This window comes from Cavia porcellus, unplaced genomic scaffold, assembly GCF_034190915.1.
Source record: "Cavia porcellus strain 051 isolate PalLab524CR breed Dunkin Hartley unplaced genomic scaffold, mCavPor4.1 scaffold_15, whole genome shotgun sequence".
Lineage (NCBI taxonomy): Eukaryota > Metazoa > Chordata > Mammalia > Rodentia > Caviidae > Cavia > Cavia porcellus.
Window position 1 is genome coordinate 4734479 of NW_026947498.1, and position 12922 is coordinate 4747400.

General features: G+C 44.3%; 1 protein-coding gene across 1 annotated transcript in view; it reads left to right on the forward strand.

The window, feature by feature from the left end:
* Nucleotides 1-12654, forward strand: part of Morc3 (MORC family CW-type zinc finger 3) — a 50430-nt gene extending 37776 nt beyond the window's left edge. Inside the window, exons 15-17 of the mRNA XM_063224476.1 lie at nucleotides 3733-4618; nucleotides 5933-6090; nucleotides 11307-12654. Coding sequence (XP_063080546.1) covers nucleotides 3733-4618; nucleotides 5933-6090; nucleotides 11307-11460 — 1198 coding nt within the window. The 3' untranslated portion in view covers nucleotides 11461-12654. The remainder of the gene's footprint in view (nucleotides 1-3732; nucleotides 4619-5932; nucleotides 6091-11306) is intronic.
* Nucleotides 12655-12922: the final 268 nt, after the last annotated feature.

Below are 12922 nucleotides of genomic sequence, written 5' to 3' on the forward strand. Positions count from 1 at the left end.
GTGTGGCAAAGTGGCCTTTGGCTTGGTTCCTGCCATGGAGAAAGCAGTGCCCAGTGAAGGCGCCTCTCTCACAGGCTGCAGCATCAAGAGGGCATGGTGTCTGGGCCCTCAGAGACCAGGCTTGCTGCACAATGAAACACTTCCTTCACAGAAGCTTCTCACACGAGGGGCCAGACTTCCTGAGAGCTGTCACGTCTTTCAGATTCTTTTTTTGACCTCCAGGAAGGCTAGGAGCAACTAACTGCTTCAGTGCATGTCTGAGTCAAGGAGGGCACATGGTAATGTCTGTTCTTTAGAACTTGGCTTTAGGAACTCATTTTGGAGCTAGACTGCTTCTTAAAAATTTGTTTTTCTTTTTTTGGAGATAGGATCTCACTAAGTAATTCAGGCTGACCTGGAGTGTGTAGCCCAGGCTGGCCTCAAAGCACAATCTGCCTGCCTTAGCCTCCCAAGTGCTAGGATTACAGGTGTGTACCACCACACTCATTGCTACTTAATTAATGATTTGTGTGGTTTATTTTGTACTGGTCTCTAGTATTCTTGGGTTTCCTATTTTTTAGTTTTAATTCCTGGACTGATGTTTGCAATTGCCTGTGGTATGTAGCTTTATTGCTAGTATTTAGAACACTTAGGAAATGACTACTTCTCAGAGGTGTCTTCTACGTGTGGAGCTGGCTTTTGAGTTTTGAGTCTGTCATAAGACCCTAAATCTTCAATTTATTGGGGATGAGAAACATAATATTAGAGATGAGCATCAAATACAGCTTAGAAAATGACAAAGGAGGATCACCCAAATTTTAGGAAACTGGTGTGGGAAGACAAGCAAGAAATAAAAGACAGAACAACAACCACAAAAAAAAAAAAAAAAAAAAAAAAGAGAAACCATGTTCAAACTAATATAAAAACAAAAACAATGAAGAGAAAAAAGGTGTGGGAGAGAGACAGGGAGACAGCGTGGGGGGAGGGAAAGAAAGTCTGCTTCCAGGTTTGTCGCTGCTGTCACTGGTGGACCACTTGTGAAAAGAGTCCAAATCCTTGTTGATTTATCCCAGCAAGCCAGCAGTAGCTTTATGGAGAGGTAGTGGATGATCTCAGCAAGCCTGCACTTCTGTTTCCCCTTGCGTTCAGGCTGGTTTCTGGCCATGAGGCTGGTATCAGACTCATGCAGCCTGCAACAGTTAACACAACTTAGGCAGGCTTTAGCTCAAGCTGGGAGCCGCTGGATGCAACCTGCAGTGCTTAGTTGCCACACTACAAGATGGCTCCCAGCCAGTCACCCTCTCCTGATGGATGGCCATATCCGGTCCACTCACCAGCCAGTGCAGTGCATGGCATCCACTCCTCTGTGGAGGCCTCTGGGGTCACCAGCAGTCACCGTGTGTCCCCAGGTTTGAACTGCTCCTCCCATGCAGCGAGTCTTCACTCAGCAAGAAGGCACCACCTACCACCACCTTCTTGTTGAAGTCTCTATTTGCTCTCCCCTGAGCTTCAGTTCTTATTTCAGCTCCTTCCTGGGTCCAGGAAACCCACTTCCTTCTCTTCCTCGTATTGCTGTATTCCAGTGTCTACACAGCAAGTCTCAGAGGCTTTCTCTGCTGCTTACACTCCATCACCTTCTTGGAAGTCTTCTCGTAGATTGTCTAGCTAAAGATGATTCTGTAGCTTACAGACACAAAATAAGAATTTATTTTAGAAGTTGGCTGCCATCAAAATGGAAGAAGAGAAGGTTTAAAGTCTGTATTTAATTCTTAAGTTCATAAAGCCAATGGACTGTGGAAAGGTGGTGCCTAAACTGAATCTTAGGAAAGACAGGAATTACTGTGGTAGGAAGAATGGGAAGATGACTTGCAGTCAGCCAGGGCAGAGTGGATGAACAAGGCCTGCCTGATACAGACCAGAGGAAGCTGCACCCCAGGCTTGCTGGAGAAGGCTGTAGCCCTGGGAAGCGGACCGGTTTATGTCTCAGACTGAAAGCACTGGGTGTTGCTGAGGGGAGGCAGGGCAGGGGGAGGGGCTCGCTTGGAAGTTGAGGCAGCAGGGGCTTTTGATCCCTCCTCATCCTGCAGAGTTGGGCGACTGCTGCTTCTCTCTCTCTGTCAGAAGATTGGAAATTGTCTTTCTTCTCTTATAGATTTTTTTTTACTCTAAAAATGTTTCATAACAAACTAAGAAAATAGCAGTTAATAGACTAAGTATCATTATCTTCAAAGTATTACTCAAGAGTGTGACGTAGAGAAATGATTCTGTTTCACAATGAAAAAAAACATAAGGAGGTTTACTTTTGGAGCAGTTTTAGAGCTGATGAAGTATGTGTGAGCTGTGTGGACATGAAGGAAAGCTGGAATACTAATGGCAGGCAGTCAGCCCTTCTTCCTGCCTATACCACCGTTTCCAGGGAAAGCTGCAGGCGGTGACGGTTTGGGCCGGTTTGGTCCCTCAGTGCTTTGGTCAGTTCCATAGGGACCCAAGGACTGCCACATGTGTGATCGTCACTAGGACAAAAGGAGAAGAAAAAGTATGAAAAGGAGGAGAAACAGGGTCAGTGTTGAATAAATAAATCTCTTACAGCAAAAGGATAAAAAGGAGGTAGAGAAAAGACAAGGTATTGGCACAGGAGGCCTGCATCTGAATCTAAGGGAGTCTTAGTGTGGGGACACAGAGAAAGGGGTACGGAGGGGAGGAGGGGACACTAGGTGTAGGGCGCAGTGCCTGGAAAAGGACTGATTTCCAAGGTGTGTCACCCTGACATGTAGATCATGAGGGAAAAGGTGTTTTTTTGTCTCACCCAAAAGAGGGATAAACACAGATTACCTGCTAACGATCAGTAAGGGCAGAAGCACTTGGTAATGGGTGAAAATGGAGTGGTCCATTTAAACTGGTGAGAAAGTAATTTCCAGCCTGCCTGTCTGTGAAGCAGCCAAACCAACAGTGAACATGAGACAGGAATAGACTTCCTCTGCCAGGCCCCCGGGGCTGCCCCTCAGTGTGAGGGAGCCAGGAAAGGGGAGTCCTCCTCGAGACCCAGCAGGACCAGCATGCAGGGCCTGGAGAGCCTGCCTGACGGACAGGGAGGAGAGAGGGGTCTATTATGTGAGTTACAGGGCACAAACGAGGCAAAGTCAAAGGTCACGGGAGCTTGTTTGCTGTGAAATGATAAGAGAATAAAATTGCTTTGCTTCATGACTTACCTCTGGTTGCTGAATGTTGGCCAATGAAAATGGCCTTGCTGACCCTCAGTACTCACAAGAAGGGTCTGCGGTATATTTCTCTCTCTGTCTCTCTCTCTCTCTGTCTCTCTCTCTCTCTCTGTCTCTGTCTCTCTCTGTCTCTCTCTGTCTGTCTGTCTCTCTTTTGTCTTTTTGAGACAGAGTCTCACTATGCAGCTCAGCCTGAGCTCACTTTGTAGCCCAGGCTGGTCTCGCAATGATCCTCCTGCCTCAGCCTCCTGAATATTAGGAGTATTAGTATTATACACCCAACATGTGGTGTATATCTTGAAGTACCTGAGCACATCCGTGAAGAGACGGATGGATAGCACTGTATGGACCCAGTGCTTTGAAGAGATTTGAAGGTTCTATAGTTTTAAACATAGGCCCAGGCAGTTCTTAGAATTTCAAAATAATGGTAAAATTTGTTATAACAGGAAATTTGTTAAAAAGACCTCATTTATTTTGAAGGTCATTATCATAGCTGTATTGGGTAATCTCATTTTATATATAACATTTTTTCCAGCCCGAAACGGAAACTTCCTCGTTCCTCAATTTTGAATGCAAAGAATCGGCGATTGAGTAATCAGACATTTGAAAATTCTTTTAAAAATGATGATGATGATGAAGATGTCATCATCTTAGAAGAAAATAGCACTCCCAAACCTGCCATAGACCTGGACACAGAAGCCAAGCCGGAACAGAGTCACATTAAACAGGGCGGCCTTCAGGTTGAGATTGTGGACGACGCCGAACTCCAGGACCACAGCGGTTCCACAGACACCTCCTCCCCGAAGTGCGATCAGGGCACTGCTGCAGCCACCCAGACCGAGCCGCCAGCTTTAATGGTTAAAAAGGAGGAGACTGTTGAAGATGTGATAGACTCGAGGAATGACACAGTGATGCTACCTGTCCCCGGGGATGCTGGTGCGCAGATGCAGGACGTACAGGAAACCGTTGACAAGTCTGTGGACAGTGCTAGCTGTCAGTTGCAGGTACTGAGGAACGAACTCCTTCTGGTCACCCAAGAGAGGGACAGCTGTAAGAGACAGTGTCACATGCTTACTGACCAAATCAAAGTATTGCAGGAGAAGATCCTAGCAGTGAACGACAAATGTGTCAAGAAGGAAGTTTGCCATCAGTCTATGGAGACTGATCCAGTATTTTTATTTGAAAGTATTAATGGCAAACCTGAAAGTCCAGCCCATACAGCCTCTCAGTACCAGCAGGCTTTGGAAGAAATAGAAAGGCTGAAAAAACAGTGTAGTGCTTTGCAACATGTAAAGGCTGAGTGTAGTCAGTGTTGTAATCCCGAGAGTAAAAGGGACATGGACGAAATGGCTGTGCAGCTGGACCATGTCTCTAAACAGCTGGACAGGTGCATCGTTGAGCGGGACCAATACAAGACCGAGGTGAGTTGCAGGTGTCCGAGGCTGCCATACCTTGCAGAGCTGCCAGTTCTGTGGATCTAGTGAACCCTTTAGTTGTAAACTGGGTCATGGGTCTCCTGGGGAATAATGGATACGCAGGGCATCTGTGGTTCTTACTGTGTCTTCAGGAGTGCTGTCCCGTAGTGGGAGTTGTGGTCAGTGCCTGGCAGTGCACAGGGCAGTGCTGCACAGGAGTAAAGTGCCACATCATTCATCCCCTTTAAGATAGCTACACAGGGCCTGGGGATTTAGCTCAGCGGCATAAGCACCTGCCTTGCAAGCAGGCAGTCGTGAGTTTGATCCCTGGTACCGATAAAAACCAAAAAAGAAAAAAAAAAAAAAAAGATAGCTACACAGTGTGGCCAGAACTTCCCATCCGTTACTGTGTACCTTTCAGTAACTCTATGAGGTACATGGTTGATCCCCAAGCTAGGGATTAAGGCCCCTGTTAGAAAGGAACCCTGTACCTCAAAGCCCGTGGAAGCTCCACAGCTACCAGGGATGCAGGCTGCTTCTGCGTTGTTGCCTCGCTTCTCAGGCTGAACTTGTGGTCTGAGGTGGCTGCTCCATTAGTCCAGGCATTACAGCCACGTTCCCAACTGCAGGAACGCAAAGGGGAGGCTGCTGGAGCCGGCGTGCTTCATCTGCCAGAAGTGAGGCGCCTGGCTTGCAGCTGCCAGCCTGGAAAATGCAGGTGCTGTTCAGGGGTTTTCAAGGAGGAAGGAAGAGGAACAACAGTAGCTATCAGATGAATCATTTGTGCCACATTTGCCCCATCCAAATTTTGGAAGCTCCTATACTCTAGGTACATACATTGGTTTTTTTGTGGTGTTTGAAAGCAAACCGTGCAGTATGTTGCTGTGCTGTCTCTGCCTGGGAGTGGTGTTAATAGAAGTGTGCATTAAACCACTCTGCGTGGTGTTTTAGCTCCGGAACTAGATGACAAGAGTATACAGAAGTCTCTGTCTTCACTATGACAAGTTAATATGGAACGTGTAAGAAAGCCACCATAATACCAGTGAAACTTGGGCATTGGTGTGTTGGTGTTTCAATTTCTGGGTACTACTCAATTTTGGTCAGGTATCAGTAACATTTTCTCTCACTGTAAAAAGACATAAAAAATGATGTTAAATGAATGAAAGTGCTATAAAAACTCAATTGGATTATGTGTAATAGGCTTTTTTGATAGTTGGTAATTTTTATCAAGCTAGTTTTCTGTATTTCTTAGCTTGTATTTGAACTTCGAATGTGTTCTGAAATTTTACAATTATAAAAGCCATTTATATTTTTTGTCAGATTACGTTATTGGAAATGGAAAAATCACAAATTCATTCCCAATGTGAACAACTTAAAACAGAAATTGAGCAGTTAAAATCTACAAGGCGACAAATGGGAACAGATGTTTCAACTTCAAATAACATCAAGGAGCCTGTAAATCACTTGGATGGGGAAAGGTAATGTTCAGTGACACATCTCTGGGGTCGCAGAAAAGGTTTATTGAAGCTGAGGATTTACTCATCAGCATAAGCACCTGCCCTGGCAAGCACAAAGTCCGTACCACAGAAAAAAGAAAAGAAAAAGTTTATTTATCTCACTGTTTGTGGAGGTTTTAGTCCATGAGCTGGCTCCCAGGCAGGGTGGCCTGGCACAGTGGCAACACTTCAAAGCAGCAACCAGCAAGAGCAAAAACAGGGAGAATAAGCCTCTCTCATCCCATAAGATAGTAAGCAGGCCACCACATCCCCACCTCCAGGGTGGGTGCAGCACTCACAAAATCTCTGTGCCCTCCTCTAGCACAGGACAGGATATTTACAAAGTAAGGACCCTGGCTCCCTGCTGAGTCTTAGTTAAGCCTGGAAACTCAAGTTGGCTATCAGCTGCAAGTGTTGTTCTATAAATGAAATTCCTTGTGATCTTAGCATTTCAGAGTGACCTAAAAGAAGTAATGGATCATCATGCTGTCACATTAACAATTCAGATTCTTAAATTAGCTGGGCATAGTGGTACATGCCTAGAACCTCAGCACATAGGGGGCTGAAGCAGGAGCGTCACTTCGAGTTCAAAACTGGGCTGGGCTACAAAGTGAGCTTAGGGTCAGCCTGAGTGCATAGAGACCCCCTTTTTCTAAAAAAACAAAGATTCTTAAGTGAAGAATTTAGAAGTGGTAAAGAGTGGCTTGGAATGCTTTGGGGAAAACATTAAAAATTGAGCTGCGTCTTCTTTATGACTTGATATCCATTTTTTTACCTTATGTATGTTGTACCTATGGATTTGATTTTTTTTTTTTTTTTTTTTTGGTTTTTTGGTATTTTGGTGCCAGGGATTGAACTCACGACCTCAAGCTTGCCCTGTAGGCACTTTGCCACTGAGCCAAATCTCCAGTCTTCACTGTATATATGTTGTAATCTTTTGAGAAATCACAAAAAGTACTGAAAATGGTCCTCAGGTGTGGCGGCACACACCTGTGGTCCCAGCCCTCTGGGAGGCTTGAACAGGAAGACTGTGAGTTTGAGCCTGAAATTTATTACAGTAAGGCACCTTTCCACTGAACCTCCCAGAACCTTCTCTTATTGGGAACACTTTTTTTTTTTAAGGCATTCATTTACTTACTGTACAAAATACTTATAGTGCCAGCCACAAATGCTGGGCCCTTTCACCTGGCCTGTCACGTGCAGCAGGGTTTGGTTTCTGCCAGAGTTGCAGAACCATGCCATCCTTCTCCTTGGTGTCCGTTGAGGCCCAATCTCCTTCAGAGACATTAAAAGGCCTGGAGCGTAGCTGGCTTCTTACACATCTAAGACACAGGGGCACAAATAAAAGAACTCAGTAAAATAAGAAACACGAACAGAAAAAATGTCCCCTCAGATAACACATTCTTCCCCTCACCAACATGTGCCTCTCCCCCACACTGGCTAGTACCGAAGCAGGATTGGGGGAGAAGGTAATACAACAGGGCAAAGAGAGCAAAGACACTTTTGAATAGAGTTGCAGAGAGACAGTGAACTGGAAGAGTAGAAAATCACAGTTACACCAAAGGCTTTTGCTTTTTTTTTTTTCCTTTGTAGTGCTGAGGATTGAACGTAGGGTCTTCACACTGAGCTACATCCCTAGAATCTTTAGTATTACTTTTTGAGACAAGGTCTAAGTTGCCAGGTTGCCCAAGCTGGGCTCAAACCTGTGGTCCTTCTGCCGCAGCTACCCCAGCTAGGGTGCAGTGGTGCCAAGGATACACTGAAAAAGTGCTATCACTGGGGCTTGAAATGGCAGATCTAGCCAAGAAAACCAACTCTGTCTCCAGCATCAGTCTCTGTAGGACTGTTTGGAGAAAATGGGGAGGGGAATGCTGAACCTAAAAGAAAACAAACTGTCAACACCAGCAGAATCAGCCCATGTGCCCTAGCTGCAAACTCCTATCTAGGCCTGAGGGGTGACAGGGTGATGACCAAACTTTATCCCACTGGGGAAATGTGGACAAGCAGCAATGCCTGTCCTGGTCCCTGAGGAGAGAGCAGTGACCATGGGGCATGGAAGATCCTGGGATGTAGAGGCCCTGATGCTGTATCCAGACCACAGACAGAGATGAGTGTGGTCGGCACCCAGGCCAGAAAGGACAGATGGTAGCTACAAAGAAGTGAGGTCAGGCAGAAGCTGTGGCAGCTCAGGAGGGCTTGTCCCTCGTAATTCCCAGGGAAAGAGGGGAAGCAGACTTGCTTCCAGGGGGCCAGGTCATCGCCACAGTCCTGCCTTGTCTCAGGATTCTGTACTTGCTGGCAATAAAGATGGCTTATAGTAGTCTGAGAGCTGAATGTCCCATTGGGATCGGTGGCTTGCGGTGGAGCTGTCTTAAAAACAGAAATTTGGGTAGTCGATGTGATGGTGAGCCTTAGAATTGTTTTCATTTGAACAGTAATAAGAAAAGGAGAGATGGTGGTAGCTTCCTTCTCTTCAGCAGTGCTCAGTAGCGAGCTTAACAAACAGCGGCTTCCTCCCGCTGGCAACTGATGTGGTTAAGAGATCTCCTGGGATGGGTAGGTATCCACTGTCTACAGACCTCTTCCACTCTGTCCGTGGGTCTGACCAGGGACCTGTGGTCTTTTTGCCTTACCTCAGTGCTACCAGGGAACACCAAGCAAAAGGATGAGGAGTTCTTACTGTCCCAGGCTTCTGCTACCAAACTTCTTCAGTGGAATGCTAAAGACTCCTCACTGGGAACAAACTCAACCCATTGTTCTGGCCACTTTCCGAAGCAGCTCGTAGGGTGCTTTTATGTGAGCCATCGTGGCTGCCTGATGTCCTGAATCAATTCAAAGCCTTCACCTTTCATGGTCACTTTGACTTAGGGAAGAGCTGGAAAAGTGCACGGGGTCAGCTTCCGGGAGTAAGGTGGCTGGGGATGCACCACGGTCATGAGCTAGTCGGCCTTCGGTGGGGAGGCGGGGGGCGGTGCTTGGCAGCAGCGTTCACCTGTGTCTCAGCGGACCTAGTGAAGGCACTTTGTAAGCACGGAGGCCAGAGGCCCAAAATGTCTTGACCAATACTTCTAAAAGTGAGGACCAGGTCCTGTGAGTACCTGTGTGCCTTGGAGATGGATCCTCCTGCCACTTACTAAGTTAGAGACTCCTTAATTAAACAAACCTCGGGGTGATTCATAGTAACTGGTAGCCTTTGTGTAGCAGCCACCAGCCACATGTGTATTGACACCTGAAACGTGAGTAGTCTGAATTTTGAGATTGGCTTTGACTCCTGAGACCCTCATGTGAAAGGGGAAAAAAGATGTGCTACACCTGCTTTAAGTTGAGACAATTGCTTGCTATGTAGTTCAGGCTGACCTGGAACTCCAGGTAACAACTCTTCCTGCCTCAGTCTACCAAATGCTGGAATTACAGGTGTGTGCCATCATGAAATTATAAAGCAATATTTTGGCTACACTGTTTTAAAGAAAATATACTACTAAAATCAGATTTTTGTTTAACGTTTTACTGTGGCTCCTGGAATAAGTAAGATTCAACTTAGGAGCTAGCGCTGTTTATCTAGGACAATTTAGACACTGAAACTAGGAGCCTGACACAATCAGTAAGTAGCAGGGACTATCAAGACATACAGGAAAGAGCTGGTAAAAGAGGTCCTACTAGTGGTTTGCACTTCTTGTGGGCCTGAGATCTTATTTGTGGAAGAGGACATAGTCTCAGGAGGAGATAGCATAGGTTGCCTAACAACTTCTGGAAAACAAAGTGCAAGGAATCTCCGCTACCGACCTTTGCCTGGCTGTGAGTGTTAAGTGTGGAGAAAAATGGCTGCTATGCGAAGGAAGTACAGTCTCATCTGTGGTCCCGTGCGGTCTTTTCTTTTTTTTTTTTTTGTCTTTTTCCTTTTTATCGGTACCGGAGGTCGAGCTCACGACTGCCTCCTTGCAAGTGACACTTTTTCTGCATTGGCAACCTAAGGATGTGCATCATAGCAGAGAGCTCCATCCTAGAAAAATCAGGATCTGAATAAATATGGATTGACCTGGAGAACACGCAGAACGAGAGCAGTTCTAGCATTTCCTGGGGTCTGCCTCTGAGAGGGGAAGACTGCCTTACAGTTTTAGTGTTCACTGTTTGAATACTTTCTTTTTTTTTTGTCTTTTTCCTTTTTATCGGGGATCGAACTCACGACTGCCTGCTTGCAAGGCAGGCGCTTATGCCACTGAGCTAAATCCCCAGCCCCAAATACTTACTTTTTCTTTTAAAAGCAGTCTTAGGAGTCAAATCCCGAAACTCAAACATGGTAGGCCAGTGCTCTACCACTGAGCTACACGGCCAGCTCTGGAATTTCTTTGGACAGTCATGACCTTGGCAGCAATTAACAGTGATAAGCCTCCAGCCAGGGTTTCCCAGTGTTTCAGTGAAACAGTTCTCTGTGGGCGCGTGGTGAGATGGATGGCTGTGAACCTGAGTGTGTAACAGATTCAGAGAAGTCTCATAATTTAGAAAGCTTAACTGTATTTAACACAGTTTTGCAAGTTTATCTCACCACAGAGCTGTTTTTTCTCTTACATGTTTTAGTGGGACAATTTGTATTTTCCTCAAACAAAAGATGGAATTTAAAGAAATGAATTCTGTTTTCAAAATCATTGTTTTCACTACCATATGGCTTTTTTTTTTTTTTTTTTTTTGGCATATGGCTATTTTCCAACTGATAACAAGACTAAATTGCAATCATATCCTCTAGTTTATATATTTTGTCCATGTTTTCTCCAGTTTGCAAATTATAAGATGTAGGAACCAGAAGATACCACTAAATTTATTTATGAAACACGCCTTTTTTTAAAAAAATGTTTTTTGGGTTTTCTTTTTTTTGAGACAGCCTGTGTAGTTCAGGCTGGCCCTGAATTCACTGTGTAGCTCAGGCTGGTTTCATTCATACAGGTCCTCCTTCCTCGGCCTCCTGAGTGCTGGGATTACAGGCGTGTGCCCTCACACCTGGCTTGAAACATACTCTTTCAACTTAGACTAATATCCAATGGATGGAAGGAATTACTAAATTTGTAATCCAATTCTCCAGGGGGCATTTCACTCTTCTCAGTTCAGCTGTCATTCTACAGAGATGTAATATTTTCACTGCCGGTCTGTAAGGGCTGTTTGTGTGGTGATGCTTCTCTGATGGGTGTTCCCGTTCATATTTGCAGCCTCAAGCTTCGATCTCTGCGCGTCAACGTGGGGCAGCTGCTGACTATGATTGTTCCTGATCTTAATCTCCAGCAAGTGAATTACGACGTTGATGTGGTTGACGAGATCTTGGGGCAGGTTGTGGAACAAATGAGTGAAATCAGTAGTACATAAGACAGACCTCAAGGGAAATAATAAAACATGTACCCAGTCCTTGGCGGTGTATAGCTTTCACATGTACATAGTTTGGTTTTATAGATAAGGTGGACAAGGTGGACGGACGGCCGGCTGCAGAACCCTCATCTTCACTGCACTTCATGCACAGAATGCTGTGATGCCGTGCTATTTACTTTGTGAAATAAACACCTATGAATGGTTGCATCGGGCAGCTGAATGGCTAACTTAGGATTGCGTTTTGAATGTAAATATTTGTAATTAAGCCTACACATATTTTTTTATTGCTCTGAAGTACGTGTTTTTCACCAAGAGCTTTTCAAGTTATCCCTAAGCTTGATGCAGTTTTTTTCTTGTTTCCAAAAGTATTTTTCTCCGAATTGATGGCTGTCCCCATAATACAAACATGAAACAATACCACCTTTGGTTTTCTTAAAATATGATTGATAAGATTTTTTGCCAGGATTTTTCTGGTGCTGAAATTGCCAACAGGCTTAAATACAAAGTGTTTTTATAGGACAAAGAAATGATCTTCAGTAAAAGTATTAAAAATAGTAAGTGGATCACCAGGTTTACTTTAAAGCCCATTTTGGGCTGTTTATTCAGCATGGAATGGGCACTATCATTATTTAATATTTCTTTCTGTGAAATTTCCTCTCTAGCGTTGTGTAAGGTTACTACAGATTAACTTAAGTTGAAGAAGACAGTCTTTCTTGAACAGTTGCTGCATACTTCGACCGTACTCCAGATCTCAGCATGCTGCATCCAGGAGCCTGCAGCATACTGCCCTGGGGTTATAGTATTTCAGGCCAGAAGATAGGTTTCATTGGTTTCATGGTTGTGCAATCCTAACAAGGCTTTCTATTAAATATATAACTGTATATAATTAAGAATCATATTTTCCACAACAAAATAAGCGTTATTTTTTCCAAAGGTTTATCATTGCTATTTATTTTTACTTTTATTTCTGAAAATTCAACACATACTCATTTTGTATGTTTGTTTAATTACATGTACATCATATATAATGAAAAAAATGTATAATACCTTGTGGAAGGAACAAGTAAATGGAGGTTGTTTTTATTTGCTTGTTCAGTAATTGAAAGTGTATTTTTGGTATGAAGCTGGGATTCTGTCACAGTTGTAACTTCCCAAATTTAAAAAAATCTTATAATAAAAATATATGATGGCTAACTCTTTACATATTACTTTTAAAGACTTCGATATTAACTTGACAGTATTCTGTCTGTGAGACCTTCAAGTTGCTACTACCTAGTAGCTTTTACTACATTATTACAAGACTAAGACACTTTTCCTTTACATCTGAGGAAGGGCGTATGTGTGCTCTTTGTTTTGTATACAATATTTCACCTGGAGAAACCCTGCGCCTGACCTTTTGTACCTGTGTCAGTCAGGGAAGGGTTATGACTGACTTGAAATAGTGGTTCTTTTGGGAAATTAT